Source organism: Saccopteryx bilineata, chromosome 4, assembly GCF_036850765.1.
Source record: "Saccopteryx bilineata isolate mSacBil1 chromosome 4, mSacBil1_pri_phased_curated, whole genome shotgun sequence".
NCBI lineage: Eukaryota > Metazoa > Chordata > Mammalia > Chiroptera > Emballonuridae > Saccopteryx > Saccopteryx bilineata.
Window position 1 is genome coordinate 79,173,538 of NC_089493.1, and position 20,047 is coordinate 79,193,584.

The 20,047-nt window shown below is 51.8% G+C and overlaps 1 protein-coding gene across 2 annotated transcripts; it reads left to right on the forward strand.

Annotated features, from left to right (window-relative positions):
• Positions 1-1,662: 1,662 nt before the first annotated feature.
• PLA2G4F (phospholipase A2 group IVF) lies at positions 1,663-20,047 on the forward strand. Of its 2 annotated transcripts, XM_066276948.1 has the most exons (20): positions 1,663-1,848; positions 2,817-2,886; positions 3,555-3,691; positions 3,789-3,917; positions 4,327-4,367; positions 4,630-4,672; positions 5,146-5,212; positions 8,580-8,749; positions 8,882-8,995; positions 9,201-9,238; positions 9,642-9,777; positions 12,206-12,342; positions 12,618-12,840; positions 15,263-15,377; positions 15,602-15,739; positions 15,839-15,946; positions 16,907-17,101; positions 17,363-17,529; positions 18,766-18,952; positions 19,278-20,047. In XM_066276948.1, exons 1-20 carry the CDS (start codon positions 1,738-1,740, stop codon positions 19,496-19,498), a joined length of 2,547 nt encoding a protein of 848 aa, XP_066133045.1. In that variant the 5' UTR covers positions 1,663-1,737; the 3' UTR covers positions 19,499-20,047. The 2 variants fall into 2 exon arrangements, with proteins under 2 accessions (XP_066133045.1, XP_066133046.1); XM_066276949.1 differs by lacking the exons at positions 1,663-1,848; positions 2,817-2,886; positions 4,630-4,672.

Genomic DNA, 20,047 nt, shown 5'->3' on the forward strand with positions numbered 1-20,047 from the left:
CCCTTGAGCCTTCTGTGGCCATCCTGAGTTTTGTTTTGTTTTGTTTTGTTTTTTATAATTTTTTTTTAAACTTTAAAATACCCTGAGGATGCTTTCCATAGTATACAAGATTTCAAGATCTCCTCAGAATAAGTTGCATCTTTTTTTTTAATTTTAATTTTTATTTATTTATTCGTTTTAGAGGAGAGAGAGAGAGAGAAAGGGGGGAGGAGCAGAAAGCATCAACTCTCATATGTGCCTTGACCAGGCAAGCCCATGGTTTTGAACCGGTGACCTCAGCATTCCAGGTCGACACCCACTGCACCACCGCAGGTCAGGCCATCCTGAGTTTTTTCGGGGAATGAAAATCATCTAGAAACAAGAGGCATAACTTGACTGAGGCATGGGCAGATGACTTCCAGGAGTGTGGTACACACAGCCAGCAGAGAGCACTCAAACGGGGACATCTGCATACCAGACCAGCTCACTTCACGTCCCTCCCTCAGGCTCCTCGGTGGGCCTGTGGGTCTTTACATGCTGTGTGTACAGGTCACCAAGGGGGTTGGACTCTTAACATTTCTGTGATCCCAGTGAGGTCTTGGCTTCATGCTCCAATTTAGAAAGAGGTCCACCCCTTGGGGTCCAGTCATGGGTGTCATATCTTTTGTTTTGGGAATTTCCTGTCTGAACTTGCCTACAGGGTTTATTTTAAAGTTGAATAGCCTGTTTCTCAGATTTTTTTTTCCCAATCTCCACCTCAGGCCTTGGGGAGGAAAGTGGAGATAACTGGGTCTTGGTTGAGGAGCAGAAATGTATCTTCCAACAGCTCAGTGCCCCAGGGGTGCTTTCTTCTGCAGACTGGGCCTTGTCTTCGCCACCTAGATGGTCGGCCACAGGAAGTGGGATATTGTATACCATCTGCAGCATAAGGGGTATGCTGGTCAACAGAGAACTTTAAAGCCTTTATCTCTAGTAGTTTAAGGACTGGCGGATCTCCTTTGTATCTGCCCTTATTGATACCACTTGACTATGTCCCTTCTATACCTGGACCATCCAAGGATTTCCACTGATCCAGGAAGAGGGCCTGGGCAGAAGCCACAGGGAGTCATGAAGTTGTGAATTTCTTCAGGACACTGATGGGCTCTCCTTACCTTTGAGTAAGGCCTGGTGTGGGTCTTGTACACAGCAACCCCTCTGAGAACAAATGAGGGAAGCCAGGAGAGATTAAAAACACCTTGGAGTCCAAATCCAACACTGAACCAGAGAATGCCGTGCTTCTGCTTCAGCGCTATGGGGAAGGCGGGACTTGAAAGGTTTTAGGCTTTTTTGATAGCTGGACAGGACAGCCCTGATGTAGCACCTCCTGGCTGCTGTTCCCTGGGCCAGCTGTCAGCATCATCTAGAAGCCTTGTTGGAAATATGAACAACGTGGTTCTGCCCACTCTCACTAAATCAAATCATATGGGGGGGGGGGGGGCTCAAGTGTCTATTTTCCATGAGCAGCCCAGTGATAACCAACCAGGGGCTGGGATTGGGAAGAGTGCCTCCTGGAGACTGGACTCCAGTCACTTCCTGGAGCCTATCAAACCCCACCTCCAGCCCCGGGCTCAGGGCTGAGTCCTCCGCAGAGCAGCCAGCTCCACCCTCCCCACCTCATCGCTACCTGTCAGACCTGAGCTAGCCGTGAGTGCATCCAGAAGAGAGCAACGTGGTTCTGGAAAGCAGCCGGCTGCTTGCTTGGAAGTGGGCTGCTGGGCCATGCACTGGGCACTCTGGCCACGGTGGCTGGCAAGCCAGGGGCTGTCCCTCCTGGGGATAATGTTGCCACGAAAGAAAGAGAAGAGGAGACATCGGTGGAGTCGCTGGCAGGTAAAGTACCCTGAGAGAGGGGGACTGGAGGTGTCCTAGGAGTGCAGTCTGCTGTGAAGACAGGCCAGCCCAGGGACTGGGTTTAGATCTGGGGTGCAGCCAGTTTGCTCCAGACAACCTGGGGGAGTCTAAATTGGAGAGATTGGCCAAGACCTAGGATCTTGAAAATAATCCTCCCAATTAGGAATGGAGGGGTAGGCCATGTGCCACACAGCTGGCAGCATTTTGCCGGGATTGCCCTAGCCTGGGTGTTGGGTTTTGAGAGATCGCCCCATTCCCAGGAGTCTGCAGTCTGTGGTTATCTCCTGAGCTCTGGCTGCAGTCTCGTCTGACCAGTACAAGCGGGGTGGTTCTTGGTTTCCCTTCAGCTGCCCTCAGCTTTCTAGGCCATCTAGCCTTTGTCAGGAGGAGCTAGTCAGTGGGGTTGACCACAACTTTCTCTTCTGATATTTAATGCCCTTTACGTACATCACTTCACCTCTCAAGCTACAGCAGCAGCACTGTGGTCTGAGGGGAGTGAACGTTTGTGGTGCATGACAACCATAATTAGTAAAAATGGCTACATGTATTGAACTCTTAGGCCAAGTACATCACACGACTTTTTATTGAAAACTTACCACAACCCTATGAGATTGTCTTCCTAACCCCCGTTTTGTAGATGGGAAAACTAAAGCATACAGAGATCAAGTAACTTTCTCAAGTCCATTCAGCTAGTCCATGTTGGAGCTTAGATCTGAAGCCAGCCTGACTGATTCCAAGGTCCAGGCTTGTTACCAACATGCTGAACTTCCAAAGCCTGCCCTGCCAAGGCCTCCGAGGTCCCGGACACAGCAACCTCAGTGGTCCTGGGCCAGGCTGCTATTCTGGGATGGGACGGAGAAAACCTGAGCTGGACCTCACTGCAAGGAGATCAGGCCCCACCTCTGGCCTCCTGGATCAGAGTCTCCTGAGTTCTGTTGTTTCAGCAGGAAACCCACCCATACTATGACCTCCAGGTGAAGGTGCTGAGGGCCAGAAATATCCAGGGCACAGACCTGCGTGAGTGACCCCCCAATTTCACCCTTTCTCCCCTTGCTTTCTCTGAGGCCGCAGCAGGGCCTGGTCTGAGTGTATGCGTGTGTATTTGGAGTGGGGCAGAGGGGCTGGTGCTGACTGTGGGGGCAGATGAAGGAGCCCAGGACACGGCCCCAGAGCTGGCCCGCAGGAGCTTGAGGGGAGCACTGTGAGACCTTGACTCCTCCCGGAGTCTAGCAAGTAGAGTGGTGACCGCCTGGGAGAGTGTGTGATAGCTGCTATGGCCAGAAGTCAACGTCTACAGTCCACCAAGTCTCCATGTCACTGCTCACACTGGATGGGGAGTGTGTCCCTGAACCAAATCGTTCCTGGGAATTAATTACACAGTGGTCTGTGCTGCCATGTGATCTTTTCAACTGGCCACACACCCACTTGCCTCTCTGAAGGACACGCAAACCCTCCTCAGAGGGGGGGTGTGCTGGGCAGGATTTCGATTCAGTTGAATGAGAGGTACAACTGGTGGAGATGGAGTCCAGGATAAGGGCTCTCCCTTCATCTCTCCAACCCACCCTGCCACGTGGACAGCCTCCTCTCCTGGCTCTGCCCCTTCCCCTCCCAGCCCAGCCTCCTCCAAGCAACCTTTTCATCCATAAGAGCTTAAAGCTAGGACCCCTCCCCTATCATACCCACAGTGTCCAAAGCTGACTGCTACGTGCGTCTGTGGCTGCCCACAGTATCTCCCAGCCATGCCCAGACGAGGACGATAGCCAACTGCAGTGACCCTGAATGGAACGAGACCTTCCACTACCGGATACATGGCGCTGTGAAGGTGAGGGCCAGCAAAGGGCTGTGGTGGCAGAGGGAGAAGGCCCCCCTGAGTGCCTGCCCTACTTCAAGTTCCCACTTCCTGCCTGCCCTGTCTTCAGAATGTCCTGGAGCTCACCCTCTATGACAAGGACGTCCTGGACAGCGATAAACTCTCCCTGCTGCTATTTGACCTGAAGAGCCTCAAGCTCGGCCAATGCCACAGACACACCTTCCTACTCAACCAACAGGTGAGCTGCCTCACTTGTGCCAGCAATGAGCCTAGCTCAAATAGAGGACACCCCACCCAGGGCACTGAGGAGGGGGTCCCGGTCAGTGCACACCAGGCCTCCAAGTCAGACCCTCCACGCTGTACCACTGATCCTTCCGAGGAGTCTCTCAAATAATTCTTCCTTGAGGAGAGCCAACAGGTAAGCTTCTTGAGAGCAGACCACTTTGAACCCTCAGCATCTAGAACAGCATCCACATAGTTTTGAATGGATGGAGCTGCTCATGGAGATGCCACTACCCTTACTGTGCCCAGAGAAGCCACAACAACAGTCTACTCTTGTAGTCCTTGGAGCTGAGCAGGGCTAGGGGACAGGGATGATCCCTGAGGGAGCTCATGGAACATGGGTGCTTCCTTGCTCCCGCCATTAGGATTCACCAGAGCTGCAGGTGGAGTTTGTTCTGGAGAACAGGTGAGTCCAGGTGGAGCTTATGCCCTCCCATCTACTCTGAAATCATGGACAGCGCCCAGCTGTCAGTCACCAGGTCCTGTGCTGGCCAGCCTAAGAGGGGATGTCCTGGTCTTGATGCCCATTTGAGTATCGACCAACACCTGCCCCTACCCCTCAAACCCTGCCATGTTCCCCAGGCTCTTTCAATTGCTTTAGTCACATGATTATACTAACAGTCACCTTAAGGGGCCCAGATGTCCAATGAGCCCACCATCCTTTGCAGCCAGGTACCTGCATCTGAAGTCATCACCAATGGTGTCCTGGTGGTAAGTAGGGAAGGCCAGCTTGAGCCGCCCAGGGCTGGGGATATTGAGGAGTCCACAATTGAGCCCATCACACTCACTTGCTTCTCTGAAGGACAGCCAACCCCTCCTCAGATTGAAGGTGTGCTGAGCAGGCATTTCTAGCAACAAGGGAGAAAGAAATTGCCTCATAGCTGAGTGGACAGCCAAAAAGCCAGCATTCCTACCTGTGCACAGCATATCACTCACTTGGGATGCTAGCTTCTGAGACTGCCAAAGGAGCCAGGAGCAGGGGCCTCACCTCCTCCCCTTTCCCACCAGCGGCCACTTCCCCTGAGTCCTAGGACTAGGGGCTGCTGCAGAAGACCCTGCCTATAAGATTGTCCTGGGAAGATTGTTGTCTGGACATTGTCCTGGATACCTCTCCTTTTTACTTTCCCTACCTCTGGTTTGGGCCCTGTCACTGTCTGGTTCCCACAGGTCTCTGCTTTCCTCAGGCTCAGCCCTGTCTGAAAATCCAGGGCTCCCTCAGGGGAGATGGGACAGCTTCACACCAAAACTACGGTGAGTCTGGCCTGTAGCCTTGGGTCCTTCCTTCTCTCCTGGGGGTTTGAGGGGGCTGCTGATTTCAAGAAGATGGGTCTGAACACAAAGTTTTCCATTTTTCACTCCTTAAAGCTGCCCAAAGATGAAACAGATTGCCTCTGGAAGTACAGAATAGTTTTGTCCCTGAAAGTATTCAGCATAGACATTGTATCAGTCCCACTACTGCTCTACAAAAAACAAACCCAAATCTCACAGGAAGTATTTACTTAGCTCACACATCAGGTGGTCAGCTGGGGTTTGGCTGATCTAGGCTGGGCTTGGTGGGAGTGGCTTGGCTCTGTACCACGTGTCCTTCATCCACCTTCCGTGACCAGTGGACTAGCATGGGCATGTTCTCAGGGCAGAGGTGCAAGATAGCAAGCCCACATTAACAAGTGCTTTTCAAGCCTTTAGTCACATCACAGCCACTGACATTATGTTGTCATAACAAGTCCCAAGGCTGACCCTAACGATGGAGGGCGAGGAATTTAGTTAGCTTGTAATGGGAGTAACTGAAGTCACATGGTAAAGAGGGAGAATTCCAGAAGTGAAGAGCTGGGTCCACCCATGCATCTGCCACAGAGGGCAGCTGTTCAGGGGCAGAGTCAGGTGGGGAGTGGAGCAGAGGCTGTGAGACAGCTAAGGTCCCCTCCAATCCTGAGAGGCAGAGAGGCTGGCAGTCCGAGCCTACACGACAAGTCCCGCCCAGGTAGCATGGAAGGAACTCTTACTATGAGTCAGACACTGTGCTAAGCATTTGATATGTGTTTTATCGTTTAATCCTCATAACAACCCTGTAAAGTAGGTAAAAATCATTGTCCTCTTTTAATTCATGAGACTGAGGCTCAAAGAAGAAACTTTTTTTTTTTTTTTAACAGAGACAGAGAGAGAGAGAGGGATAGACAGGGACAGACAGACAGGAACAGAGAGATGAGAAGCATCAATTATTAGTTTTTCGTTGCACATTACGACACCTTAATTGTTCATTGATTGATTTCTCATATGTGCCTTGACCATAGGCCTTCAGCAGACTGAGTAACCTCTTGCTGGAGCCAGTGACCTTGGGTCCAAGCTGGTGGATTTTTTGCTCAAACCAGATGAACCCGTGCTCAAGCTGGCGACCTCGGGGTCTTGAATCTGGGTCCTTGGCATCCCAGTCCAACGCTCTATCCACTGTGCCACCGCCTGGTCAGGTGAAACTTGCTTAATGTCACACAGCCAGTGAGTGGAGGAGCCAGGACCAAAAGCGGGTCGGTGACCCTCCAGGGCATCTGCTCTCTCCACCCCAGAGGCTGTTGTTTCTCACCACAAACAGCACATGCATATGTCAACATAAGAGATGTCCAAACATGTAAGAATTTTTATGAGTTTATTTTTAGCCAAACTGACAACAAGCAAAAATTTTGCCAGAAACCAAAATATCAAAAGATTGAGAAAATGCTCCAGAAAAATGGCTTTTTTTTTTTTTTTTTTTTTTTTTACTGAGACAGAGTCAGAGAGAGGGATAGATAGGGACAGACAGGAACAGAGAGATGAAAAGCATCAATTGTTAGTTTTTCATTGCGCATTACAACACCTTAGTTGTTCATTGATTGCTTTCTCATATGTGCCTTGACCACGGGTCTTCAGCAGACCGAGTAACCCCTTTGCTTGAGCCAGCGACCCTGGGTCCAAGCTGGTGAGCTTTTGCTCAAACCAGATGAGCCCACGCTCAAGCTGGTGACCTCAGGGTCTCGAACCTGGGTCCTCCGCATCCCAGTTCAATGCTCTATCCACTGCGCCACCACCTGGTCAGGTGAAAAATGGCAGTTTCACCACTTATTTTATACATCAGAATCAAAAGGGAAGATGTAAGGGAGGATTATGAAATTCATTAGTGATAGATTACAGAGGCAGGAGAAAGCAAAGTGGGGAAATCTCTGGGATTAAGTAAAAATATACATATTTATTTTGCATAAGCAGGTATAGGATAGTTAATAATTAACATGATAGCTCAGTTGGTTAGAGCTCAGCCTGGTGCATAAAGGTTGCCTGTTCCATCCCCAGGCAGGGCACAGACAGGAAGAGATCCATGTGCCTGTTTCTCCCTCTCTCTTCCCTTTCTAAAGTCAGTAAATAAAAGAACAAACAAAAACAATTCACAGGATAATAACAACAGTGAAGGGATTTGTGGTCTCTGCTGTAGTGTGGTGCTTGTAACTTTATGGGGTCTGGAAAAGATGACTGTTAAATTTCAAAGTTATATTACCCTTATTTTTAAAGGTATGTTATCAGGTATATTATTATAGATGCAAAAGACAATAGATAAGCTCAGTTTTAAGGTAAACATTGACTTTTGTTAGGGAAAAGTACTGCCCTAGGATATGACTACCCACCAGCCATAAACTGATTTTGGTTAGAAAGTTTTAGACCATCCTATGTGATTACTTTAAGTCTCTGAGTTTGCAGGCCTCCCCTGAGCCTGTTCAGTTTAGTATGTGGCCCCTTTTTTGCCCACACATATCAATCTCGGTCCATAACCACGGTGTGAGAGAAGTATGCTTTTATTACTTTCTCTAATTCTCTCCCCCCGAGGCATGTCTAGTCTCCAGGTCTCATTTAATGCCAAGGAGTGTGTGTAAGGAGAGGCGTTCCATTTGGGTGTCTGCTCTTGAGGTGTCTGGGTCCCCTCTGCCTGGGTCTCATGCTCAGCCATTTCTCCCTGAGGGCCTGCTTCCTCTCCTCCCCAGAATGCTGCTCCTGGGCCACAGGCCTCTCTGTCTTCCGCATCCTGGCCTCACCCTCCCGCCTGGGCTGGCTATCCCCTGCTTCTCCAAGCCACCTATTCTCTCTGTGCCTAGGAACCCACTTCTTTCTCTTACGTCCTCTGCAAACCATCTGTGTTCTCCAAGATCTTATAATTTGGAAACAAAGGACTGGGAAACCTGAGTCCCGGCCACAAACCCCTCCAAGATGATGAGCACAGAGGTTGACTGGGGGCAAGAGACAGGGGAACTACCAGTAGAAAACTGGTAATTAATGTAATAATATATGATAACTATAATTTTTGTAAAATTATATTTTATATACTTAATGATCTCAAAATCATCAGTTCCATTAGCTCGGGGCAGGGGGCCCTCCCCCACTCCGCCTTTCTGCCTCTCCTACGCATGCGTGTTTCCTACTTCCCCAGGTTCCCAGTTCTAACCAGGGCACATTAGAGGAACCCAAGTGTCCTTCATGATGCCTTTGCTATGGGTCACAGTGCCAGAGAGTGAGCAGGGTGATGAGGTATTCACACACACACACACACACACACACACACACACCCTGCTCTCACCCACTCACCTGGGCCCTCTGCTCCCAGGGTCTAGGCAGATTCGGCTGGCAGTGCCTGGGGCCTACGAGAAACCACAGATCTTGCCCCTGCAGCCTCCTGCGGAGGCAGGCCCTCTGGCCACCTTCACCTTCCACGTGAATCCAGTGCTTTGCTCCAGGCTGGATGTGGAGCTGGGAGAGAAGCTCACGGGCCTGCAGGTAAGAGACTGAACCCAGAGCCTTTCCCAGGTTCTGATAGAATCAGTCTTGCTCAAGCAGCACTCCAGGGCTGCCGCTCAGCAGGCACATTTCCTTCACTCTGGGAGCTGCCTGGTGTTTTCTTCCCTGCAGAGTGACCCCAGTGCTGAGTTGGAGGCTGAGACCAGAAATCTGGGTGAGGGGCACATCCTGCTCTCCTCTCTGGCCCTAGGTCAGGAAAAACAGCACACGGTGGCTATGGAGGAGGTAAGGCTCAGCCTGGAAGTCTGAGGGACACCTGCCTGCTTTGTGACCACCAAAAAATCTGGGGGAGGGGCCTGAGAGGGGGTTAAGATCAGACCACCCAGGAGCTCAGCCATGATCCACATCTGTGCCAGAGATACCAGAGCAACAGGGGCTGCAAGTGGAATAATCCCACCGATGTGCTTAGGGACAGCTGTGTCTCTTTCAGGGCCAGGAGGTGGCTCTGACTATGAAGGCAGAAATGAGGTGAGGAAGGCTCGCTTCAGGAAGAAGGCTCTTGGGCTGGACTGGAAGTGTGGGGGCTGGGCTGAGCTGGAAGTGTGGGGGCTCTTGGGCTGGGCTGGAAGTGTAGGGGTGGGCTGGGCTGGAAGCTAGGGGTGAGGGTCTTGGGCTGGGCTGGAAGTGTAGGGGTGGGCTGGGCTGGAAGCTAGGGGTGAGGGTCTGGGGCTGGGCTGGAAGTGTGGGGGCCCTCTTACTGGCTCTGCTTAGCTGCAGGGTGGGGGGTATGTGTGTTTGCTGTCCTGATGGGATCTTTCTGAGGGATCCCATGCAGTGTGGGTCTGCTCCTGTGAAAAATTGGCTTGGCGCCCCGAGGCTCTCCTCCACTGAACAGTCATCTAACACTCCTATTCCACCCAACCTGAGGCAGCTCTGGGGACCTTGACCTGCGGCTTGGTTTTGACCTCTGTGATGGGGAACGAGAGTTTCTGGACAAGAGGAAGCCGATTGTGTCCAAGGCCCTGCAGCAGGTGCTAGGACTGAGCCAGGCTCCCAACAGTGGCCAGGTATGGAATGGAGGCAACTCCAGCGTCACAAGAACCAAATCCAGTCTCTTCGCTTGAGAGGACTATATGGCTAAGACAGGACAAGAAGCCTGGGGGAAGCGTGGGAAGCAGAAGGGAAGGGGGTAGGAGCCCATATGTTACGAGGGCTGAACAGTTCTGGCCAAGGGAAGTGAATTAGTCAGTGCAGGCTGCCCTACCAGACCACCACAGACTGGGGGGCTTAAACAACAAACATTTATTTTCTTACCTGGAGGTTGGAAGTTCAGGATCAAGGTGCCATCAGGGCTGGTTTCCGGTGATGCCTTTCTTCCCGATTGTAGATGGCCACCTCTTGCCATGTCCTCACATGGCCTTCACTCTCTGTGCATGTGCAGGGGTGGAGATCTCTCTTCCTCCTACGAAGACACTGGTCCTATTAGATCAGGGCCCCACCCCATGACTACACCTAACCTATGTCACCTCCTTATAGGCCCTTTCTCTAAATATAGTGTCGAGTATAATCTAGCAAAGAAGGCTCTGGCTAGAAATAGATGACAGAGATTTATTCAAGTGTCTTAGAGTTTGCAAATTGGAAACATAACTAGGAATAAGTCTGGAAATGTTTTGAGGAACAAAGAAATATTATTTGTTTTTATGGTGTAAATGAGTCACATTGAGAAAGGGGCCCTACATTCTTAGCTATTTGGTTCCTTACGATGAATGAACTAGTGTCTGTATTTATAATAGAATTCAGGTTGTCGTCACGTGGAGTGTCAGGCAGTCTGGTCACACAGAAGTTGTCTTTGAGGAGGTCTTACATTTGATTAGAGTCCATGCACCCACAAGTACTGTATAATGATAGTCTGTAGAATGTATAATGCAGGACTGAAGAGTTATAGGGAAGTTTAAAAGTTTAAATGTCAAGGATATATTTATTGTTTTTCCTCAAGATTTAGATTCTTGATCTAAATAATGTAGCAGTAAGGCTGAAAAGAGACACTATTAATTTTTTTCTAACTTTATTCTTTCCTCAATAATCACACTGGGGCCTGACCAGGTGGTGGCGCAGTGGATAGAGTGCTGCCCTGGGACGTGGAGGACCCAGGTTTGAAACCCTGAGGTTGCTGGCTTGAGCACGGGCTCACTAGCTTGAGTGCGGGATCGCTGGCTTAACCGAGGAATCATAGACATGACCGACCCCATCGTCACTGGCTTGAGCCCAAAGGTCACTGGCTTGAAGCCAAGGTTGCTGGCTTACGCAAGGGGTCAATGGCTCAGCTGGAGCTCCCTGGTCAAGGCACTTACTAGAAAGCAATCAATGAATTACTAAAGGGCTGCAACGACCCCGTTGATGCTTCTTATCACTCTCCCTTCTTGTCTGTCTCTCTCTCACTTAAAAAGAAATCACACTGTGGGTTCAACATTTGAATTGGGTGGTAGGGTGGAGAGTGGGAACACAATTCAATCCATAACAGTAGATGGGAGGAAAGTGCTGGGGGTGAGACCTGGGGTAAATCAGGAACAAGTGGCCTTTTCTGGGCTGCAGGTGTACTCAGGAGACACAGCCTGTGCCCGGTGCTGACAAGCTGAGAGCAAGACTAGATTGTTTGGGTAATGCCCACTCTGTGCTAATCTCCATTCCATAGGTGCAGGGTAAGGAGGGCACAGACGCTGCCTACAGGGAGCTATGTCTCCTCCAGTTCTCTGAAGGGGCAGTGCCCTTGCTGGACAGTTTTTTAAGATAGGAGAATAAAGGAGGACAGGGAAAGGAACCAGAAATCTGGGGTGAAATGAGTGAAACCTTGATGGAAAAGCTGAGCAACCAAAAAACTTCTAGTCTGATCCCACAGGTACCTCTCATGCTGGGCAGGTCAAGCTGCTTGGGGGTTTTGTCACTTTAGCTTCGTGGGTCTCAACCGGGGGCAATTTCAACACACACTCCTGGGGACACTTGTCAAAGTTAGAGACAAGTTTTATTGTCACGAATTGGGGAGGGGGAGGGGGATGATACTGGCATCTATTGGGTAACAGCCAGGGACACTGCTAACCCTCCTACAACATACAGGACAGTTCCTCACAGAATAGAATTACCTGGTCCACAATTATCAGTGGTGCCAAGATTGAAAAGCCCTGTTTTAGCTGTTTGGGTGAACCCAATATACCTTGCAGGTACATCCCTTCCTGGCGTAATGGTCGACCAATTCTGGAGCCGTGCTGTTTCGGATTGCTAGCCCATCACTTGCTAACTATCAATATATGATTGTGGGCACATTATCTAACCTTCCTGTGCCGCAGTTCCCTCATCTGTAAAATGGAGATCTCATTGGGCTGCTGTGACGATTCAATGAGATAATACATGTAAAGCTCTTAGATCAGTGTCTGACATTATAGGCAATAATATAAAAATGGCAGTGGTAGTCGCTGTTATCTTGATTATTACTGTACCCAGGTGCCTGTGGTGGCTGTGCTGGGTTCTGGAGGAGGAACCCGTGCCATGTCTTCTCTGTATGGCAGCCTGGCAGGGCTGCAGGAGCTTGGCCTCCTGGACACTGTGACTTACCTGAGTGGGGTCTCTGGGTCCACTTGGTAAGTGAGGTGGAAGCAGGGTACAGAGTAAAGGAAGGGGCAGGGGCGTGACCTGCTGATCTGGTGCAGTCCCTGGTGGGGTGGTGGGGAGCCTCCCTCTAAGGGGGTTAGGAGGGGCAGGAAGGGACTGAGTCCCTAGGGACCCCCTGAGTGGGGTATGCAGGGCAGTGGATACAAGTGATGGGGGAGGAGGATTACTCACAGACACCTGCATCCCTCTCTCCCTTTGCTGTGCTCCTCTGCCCCTAACTGCCCCAAATTTTCTCCATGCCCAGGTGCATCTCCACACTCTACAAGGACCCAGCTTGGTCCCAGGTGGCCTTGCAGGGCCCCATTGAGCGTGCCCGGGCTCGGGTCTGCAGCAGTAAGATTGGAGCAATGTCCAAGGAGCGCCTACAATACTATGCTGAGGAACTGGGGAACCTGGAAAGCAGAGGCCGCAGGGCTTCCCTCATTGATTTCTGGGGCCTCCTCATTGAATATTTCCTATACCAGGAGGTAAGAGAAGAACAGGGAACAAATAAACATGGTTCCTTCCCACCTCTCCCCTCCAGCACTAATTCTTCCTTAGATTTTAGGCTAAGATCTGAGATTTGTAAAGTTATCCCTTAGGTCTGAGCTCCTTGGGGGAAAAGAGTGAGATCCTGGTGGAGAGCGGGAACAGACACCCCTTCATCTTTCCTGGCTCCTAACCTCTAGGGAGGGATAGGCTGGTCTGCATTCTCAGGTCTGTCTGCATATTAGAATCACCTTTGCAGCTTTTCAAACACACCCCAGGCTTAAGCCCCACTCTGGCAACACTGATTTTGATTGCTGTGGGCTGGAGCACTAGCACAAGTGTGTTTTGAAAGTGTTCCAAGTGATTCCAACTACAGTTGAGGCTTCTAGAACTGCAAGCCCAGAATGCACTGGGAGATGAGAGATTCAGAGCTGAGTGAGGGTCCCAGCCATGGGGGGCCTAGCCCACTGGTGTGTGGCTATTATTTGTGGATGTATATCCCAAGTGATTTCTGCCTGACCAGGTGGTGGAGCATTGGAAAGAGCATTAGCCTGGGATGCTGAGGAACCAGGTTCGAAACCCCAAGGTCACTAGCTTGAGCTCAGGCTCATCTGGCTTGAGTGTAGAATCATAGACATGACCCTATGGTCTCTAGCTTGAGCCCAAAGGTCACTGGCTTGAAGCCAAGATCACTGGCTTGGGCAAGGGGTCACTGGCTCAGCTGGAGTCCCCTGGTCAAGGCATGTATGAGAAAGCAATCAATAAACAACTAAAATGCAGCAACTATGAGTTGGTGCTTCTCATCTCTCTCCCTTCCTGTCTGTCTCTCTCTGTCTTTCTCTCACTAAAAAATTAAAATAAATAAAAAGTTAAAAAACAAAAAATAAGCCTGACCAGGTGGTGGCGTAGTAGATAGAGCATCGGACTAGGACACAGGGACACAAGTTCGAAACTCCGAGGTTGCCAGCTTGAGTGCAGGTTCATTATCTTGAGTGCGAGGTTGCCGGCTTGAGCATGGGATCATAAACATGACCCCATGGTTGCTGGCTTGAGCAAAGCCCAAAGTTGCTGGTTTGAGCCCAAGGTTGCTGGCTTGAGCAAGGGGTCACTCACTCTGCTGTAGCCCCCTGGTCAAGGCACATATGAGAAAGCAATCAATGAACAACTAAGGTGCTGCACCAAAGAATTGATGCTTCTCATCTCCCTCTCTTCCTGTCTATCTGTCCCTACCTGTCTTTCTCTCTGTCTCTGTGAAGAAAATAAATAAATAAATAAATAAATAAATAAATAAATAGAAACAATACATAGAAATCAAGTGATTCCCTGGCCATTTGGCTCAGTGGTAGAGTGTCGGCCTGGCGTACAGAGTCCCGGGTTTGATTCTTGGCCAGGGCACACAGGAGAAGCACCCATCTGCTTCTCCACCCCTCCCCCTCTCCTTCCTCTCTGTCTCTCTCTTCCCCTCCTGCAGCCAAGGCTCCATTGGAGCAAAGATGGCCTAGGCGCTGGGGATGGCTCCATGGCCTCTGCCTTAGGAGCTAGAGTGGTTCTGGTTGCAACCCCCCAGATGGGCAGAGCATCACCCGCTGGTGGGCATGCCGGGTGGATCCTGGTTGGGTGCATGCGGGAGTCTGTCTGACTGCCTCCCCGTTTCCAGCTTCAGAAAAAAATACAAAAAATAAAAAAAATTTTAAAAAAAGAAATCAAGTTATTTCTAATTTCTGAGAAAAGAATTCATGTTTTCTAGAGATTTGCCTTTTTAAGAAAGTAGACTGAGCCTGACCAGGTGGTGGCGCAGTGGATAGAGCATTGGACTCAGATGTGGAGGACCCAGGTTCGAGACCCCGAGGTCACCAGCTTGAGCGCAGGCTCATCTGGTTTGAGCAAGGCTCACCAGCTTGAGCCAAAGGTCGCTGGCTCGAGCAAGGAGTCACTCAGTCTGCTGTACCCCCCCCCCCCCGTCAAGGCACATATGAGAAATCAATTAATGAACAACTAAGGAATTGCAAAGAAGAATTGATGTTTCTCATCTCTCTCCTTTCCTGTCTGTCCCTGTCTCTGACTCTCTCTACCTCTGCCACACACACACACAAAAAGAAAAAAAAAAAGAAAAAAGAAAAAGAAAGTAGACTGAATTTTTAGTTATTCCTTTTAAAATGTCACTCAGACTCTTTGGTTTTTATATGCTTTCTTGAGTGGGAAAGAAGGGTGTTCCCAACGATCCTGGAATTGCACAAAACCCAGAGTCGACTTACCTCTGCTGCAACCTAAAGCCCGTCCCTTACTTAGAGAGCTGTCTCTAGAGCCCTTGGCAACCACAGTCTGGTGGGCTCGACATCTGCAGGGTGCCCGCCTGAGGACATTGGGATGGGTAAAGGGAACTCCCACAAAGCCAGTCAGCTTCCCTTCTTTCCTGCCCAGGAAAACCCCACCAAGCTATCTGGTCAACAGGAAGCAGTTCGTCAGAGCCAGAACCCTTATCCCATCTACGCCAGTGTCAACGTCCGCACCAACATCAGCGGGGAAGACTTTGCAGGTGCCTGGGTGTGCAGACATAGGAGGCAGGTGGAGGCGATTGTTGGTTGGATCATATAAGAGGCCAGTCTATCAGGGTACATTTGGGAGCCTTGGAGCACAGTGGGGTTGCTGCCTCCTGCTCTTGGCAAGGCAAAAATTCTTGAACAGTCACAAGGGCCAGGGGGAACGCTGGGGTTCTGGTGGGAAGCCCCTGGTGACATTCCCTTTACTCTGGGTCCCCAGAGTGGTGTGAGTTTACTCCCCACGAGGTCGGCTTCCCCAAGTATGGAGCTTATGTTCCCACCAAGCTCTTTGGCTCAGAGTTCTTCATGGGGCGACTGCTGAAGCTCTGGCCGGAACCCCGAATCTGCTACCTGCAGGGTGAGTCTAAGCTGGAGGGCTGGGGACAGGCAGGCACCAGGCCAGGCCCTGATGTGGGTGGAGAGGTTGTGAGGACCTGGGCCATGCCTGTCTCCTTAGGTGTGTGGGGCAGTGCCTTTGCAGCCAGCCTGGACGAGATCTTCCAGAAGACCGCCGGCTCCAGCTTTGGCTTCCTAGACCGGCACCGAGGCAGTATGAACATCACAGGTGAGGGATCAGACTTACCCCCACACCCCGTTTGTCTTACCAGCAATAGAGCCCTGGCAGAGGCATAGAGAATGAGGGAGTGGATGGTGAAGGGCTGGCTGTCGCACTGGTTTCAGAGAAGTCCTAAGGAAACAATTCCTCTGCAGAGGCAATGTGGGTGGGGGCTGGGAGAGGGCCCCAGTCAGAAAACCCAGTGGGCGCTGTGAGTGCTGTATAATCAGGCTACAGCTTTGAATCAGCTGCTTGGGTTCCAGTTAGGCCGACTCAGCCCAGGACCACAGGGCATCTGGCTGACACTCTGTCCCCGCACGTCAGCGCTCCTCTTCAGTCTGCTCCTTAAGTGGCCTGTCAGCTTCTTGCCCGAGGAATACCTTTTCTCACCTGGGTAACTTTTGCTCAGCTCTTTAGCTTCAGCTGAGACATCATTTTGTCAGGGAGTTTCTCTGTCCCACTCCATCCCCCTGGGCTGCTGACAGTGTGACCACCAAGGTCCCTGCAAGACCACATGAGCACACCGTCGTCCTTACTGTTGGACATTAGAACTCCTTTTCTCTCCTGTGACTCCCCTTACGTAGGTGTGGGCCCCGGGCGCCAGGCCCTCGTCAGCTTGGCATCCCTGGTGCCTATCGCAGTGCCCGGCATGTAGCCGCTGCTCGATGGGTGTTTAATGGATGAAATTCTGATTGGAAATTATATTTCATATATACAACTTAATTTTCAAAAAGGGGGGAAATAACTTATTATTTAATAAACAATGCCATAGGCAACTTTCAGAAAATAAGAAACGTGACAGAAGTCATTTAAAAGTGGTTCTGGGAAGCAGTGGTCAGAGGCCTGGGAGGTGGGGTCGGGGAGGAGGGATGTCAGGAGGAGATGGAGGGGGTTCCCCTGAGCCATAGAGGCCGCTGAACAAAGGATGGCCCCACTTATCCCTGTATTTCACCGCCCCACCCTCACTAGAGGACCACCAGAAGCTCCCGCTGCACGACCCCACGAGGCTGCGAACGAGGCTTTTCACCCCCCAGGGGCCCTTCTCCCAGGTTGTGCTAGACCTGTTCACCTCCCGCTTTACGTCTGCGGAAAACTTCAACTTCACCCGGGGCCTCTGTCTGCACAAGGACTATGTGGCTGGCAGAGAGTTTGTGGCCTGGAAAGGTGGGCTGCTCTGGGTGAGGTCCGCCTGCTGCCGTGCCTCTGGCTCGGGGGGCCAGCGCTGCCTTTTGACTGGGGTTGGGGTGTGGGCTTCTGCTGCCCAGCGGCTGACGGAGGGATGACTGTGCTGGGCTGGGGCTGGCGCGGAAGACCCCAGAGAGGCTGTCAGAGAGAGGGGCAGAAGCAAGATTTTTATAGAGAGGGGCCTTCCCAGTGGGAAGAGAAGAGGGCTGCTAAGAAAAGCAAGCATTTGTACCTGTGCAGACACACACCCGGATGCCTTCCCCAACGAGCTCACTCCCATGCGGGACTGCCTGTACCTGGTGGACGGGGGTTTTGCCATCAACTCTCCATTGCCGCTGAGCCTGCTGCCGCAGAGAGCGGTGGACCTCGTTGTATCCTTTGACTACTCCCTGGATGCCCCTTTTGAGGTAAGGGGTAGGGGTCCTCTGTTAAGGCAGCCTGAGTGCGCCTTTGGGGCTGGCCTTTTGTGGAGGGCCTGGGTTCTAATGTGCAGGGGGCGCCCTGGGCACACTGAGTGGCACTGGTCCTCCCAGTCGGTGGAGAGGGTTACTAAGGTTATGAGAGGGAGTGAGAGTTGGGAGAAGGGGCCAAAGACGGTCCTCAGTTGTCTTCTGTTCTGCTGAAGAACCTGCCTGTACCTGATAGCATTCCTTACTCCCATCAGGGTCTGGGGCTGGGTCTGCTGTCCTTTTGTTACTATGGTAACAACAGAGCCATCAAGGTTCCCTCAGGAAGCATCTCAAATCCTGTGAGGTGGTGGACAGGTTTCACCCTCTGGGTGTGGGTTCTGATCATGCTGTTGGGCCCGCTGTTCCCTCTTTGGCCTCCTCCTCCTCCTCCTCCTCCTCCTCCTCCTTCTCCTCCTCCTCCTCCTCTTACTCCTCCTCCTTCTTTTCCTACTGCTCTCCCTCCTTATCCTCCTCTTGGGTCCAATATGATCTTCTGTAATCATTTGACCTCAATCTTGTGAAACTGAAATCAGCCCCCTCAGAGGGAGCGGGGAGGGTCAGAGAAGGGAAGTAGTGAAGAGTGACAGGGAGGAAGGTCAGTGAGAATGCTGCTGGTGATTGTTGTAAATCTGAACAACAAACCCACTAGAGAGTTGTTCTCATTTTTATTTTATAAATTAAAAAAACCGACTCAGAGGCCCTGGCCGGTTGGCTCAGTGGTAGAGCGTCGGCCTGGCGTGCAGGAGTCCTGGGTTTGATTCCCGGCCAGGGCACACAGGAGAAGCGCCCATCTGCTTCTCCACCCCTCCCCCTCTCCTTCCTCTCTGTCTCTCTCTTCCCCTCCCGCAGCCAAGGCTCCATTGGAGCAAGGTTGGCCCGAGCGCTGAGGATGGCTCTATGGCCTCTGCCTCAGGCGCTAGAATGGCTCTAGTTGCGGCAGAGTGACGCCCCAGATGGGCAGAGCATCGCCTCCTGGTGGGCATTCCGGGTGGATCCTGGTCGGGCGCATGCGGGAGTCTGTCTGACTGCCTCCCTGTTTCCAACCTCAGAAAAATACAAAAAAAAAAAAAAACTGACTCAGAAAGGTTATGTCATGTGCCTGAAGCTACTAAGAGGCAGAGCTGGCCTTGAGACCCGGCCCTGTGTGAGTCCAGGTGGGGAGCAGGCAGGGTCAGAAGCCTGTCTCCCTGCCAGGTCTTACAGATGACAGAGAAGTACTGCCTGGACCGAGGCATCCCCTTCCCCAGAATCGAGGTACTCCCTGAGGACCTGGAGAAGCCCCGGGAGTGCTACCTGTTTGCCGATGCCGAGGACCCCCGCGCACCCATTGTGCTGCACTTTCCCCTTGTCAACCGAACCTTCCGCAAATACCTGGCCCCAGGTGAGGGGGGCCCTCGGCCTGGGTTGGCTCATAGAGCCCTGGGGTGGTGATGGGGTGCTGTTCCAACAGTGGATCCCCTTGACAAGGTAGCGAAGCACACTGCCCTCCTAGAGGGCCTAAGCTGGCCACTGCTGCCCTCTGCTTCCTGGACCTCAACATTGGCACTGGCCCAGCTCCTCCTGATGGGCAAGAGAGCAGGGATGTGAGCCCAAGAAGGGCCCACAGAAAACTAGCCAGATGTCCTAGGGCAAGGGGGCCTTCTGGGCTGGCAGCTTCTAACCACAGAGTGCCCCAGCCTGGTCTCTCCTCCACTTCGCACCCACAGGTGTGGAGCGACAAACAGCTGAGGAGAAGGCCTTTGGGGATTTCGACATCAATGGACCAGACACCCCCTATGGCATGATGAACTTCACCTATGAGCCCGAGGAGTTTGATAGGCTGGTCGCCCTGAGTCGATACAACGTTCTGAACAATGTGGAGACTATGAAGCAGGCCCTCCAGCTGGCTCTGGGCCGGCAGCAGGCTGGAGCCCAGGATGGAGGCTGATCCAGGCTGGAGTTGGGGGACTGTGACACAAGAGGGACTGGGGGGGCTCTAGACCGGGGCTGGGCAGAGGAAGAGTGGACTCGGGGGCTTCTGCTTCCCATCTTGTTGGGACCTGCCTTAATGTCCCCCAGACCTCAAAAAACTCCTACAGAATTGCTGCTTGGACTTGGGGCAGAGCCTTCTCATATGTGTTTCTGGGAGGAGATGGGGCAGTGTGTCTCTCCTGGGGCTCTTGGGGGCGTGGGGCAGTAGCAAGCAGTGCTCATTTTACATTGGAGTGTGTAGAGGGGGTCAAGGCAATGGGCTAGCCGCAGGGCCCACCCCACATGCAGGAGGATGGCAGACCCTCACCAGAATGGAGTGTGAGAGCTGAGGTGCAGGGTAGTCTCCTTAAACTGAGACCAAAAGCAAAGATGCATCCATCCAATCCACTTTTGTGCATGTGGCCCAGTCCCTGACACCCTCTCCTCACCAGCCCCTTGCCCAGTCCCCAGTTCCTGGATGCAGTGTGCTATCAAGAATAAAGGGGCGCCACATGGGTTGCCACTC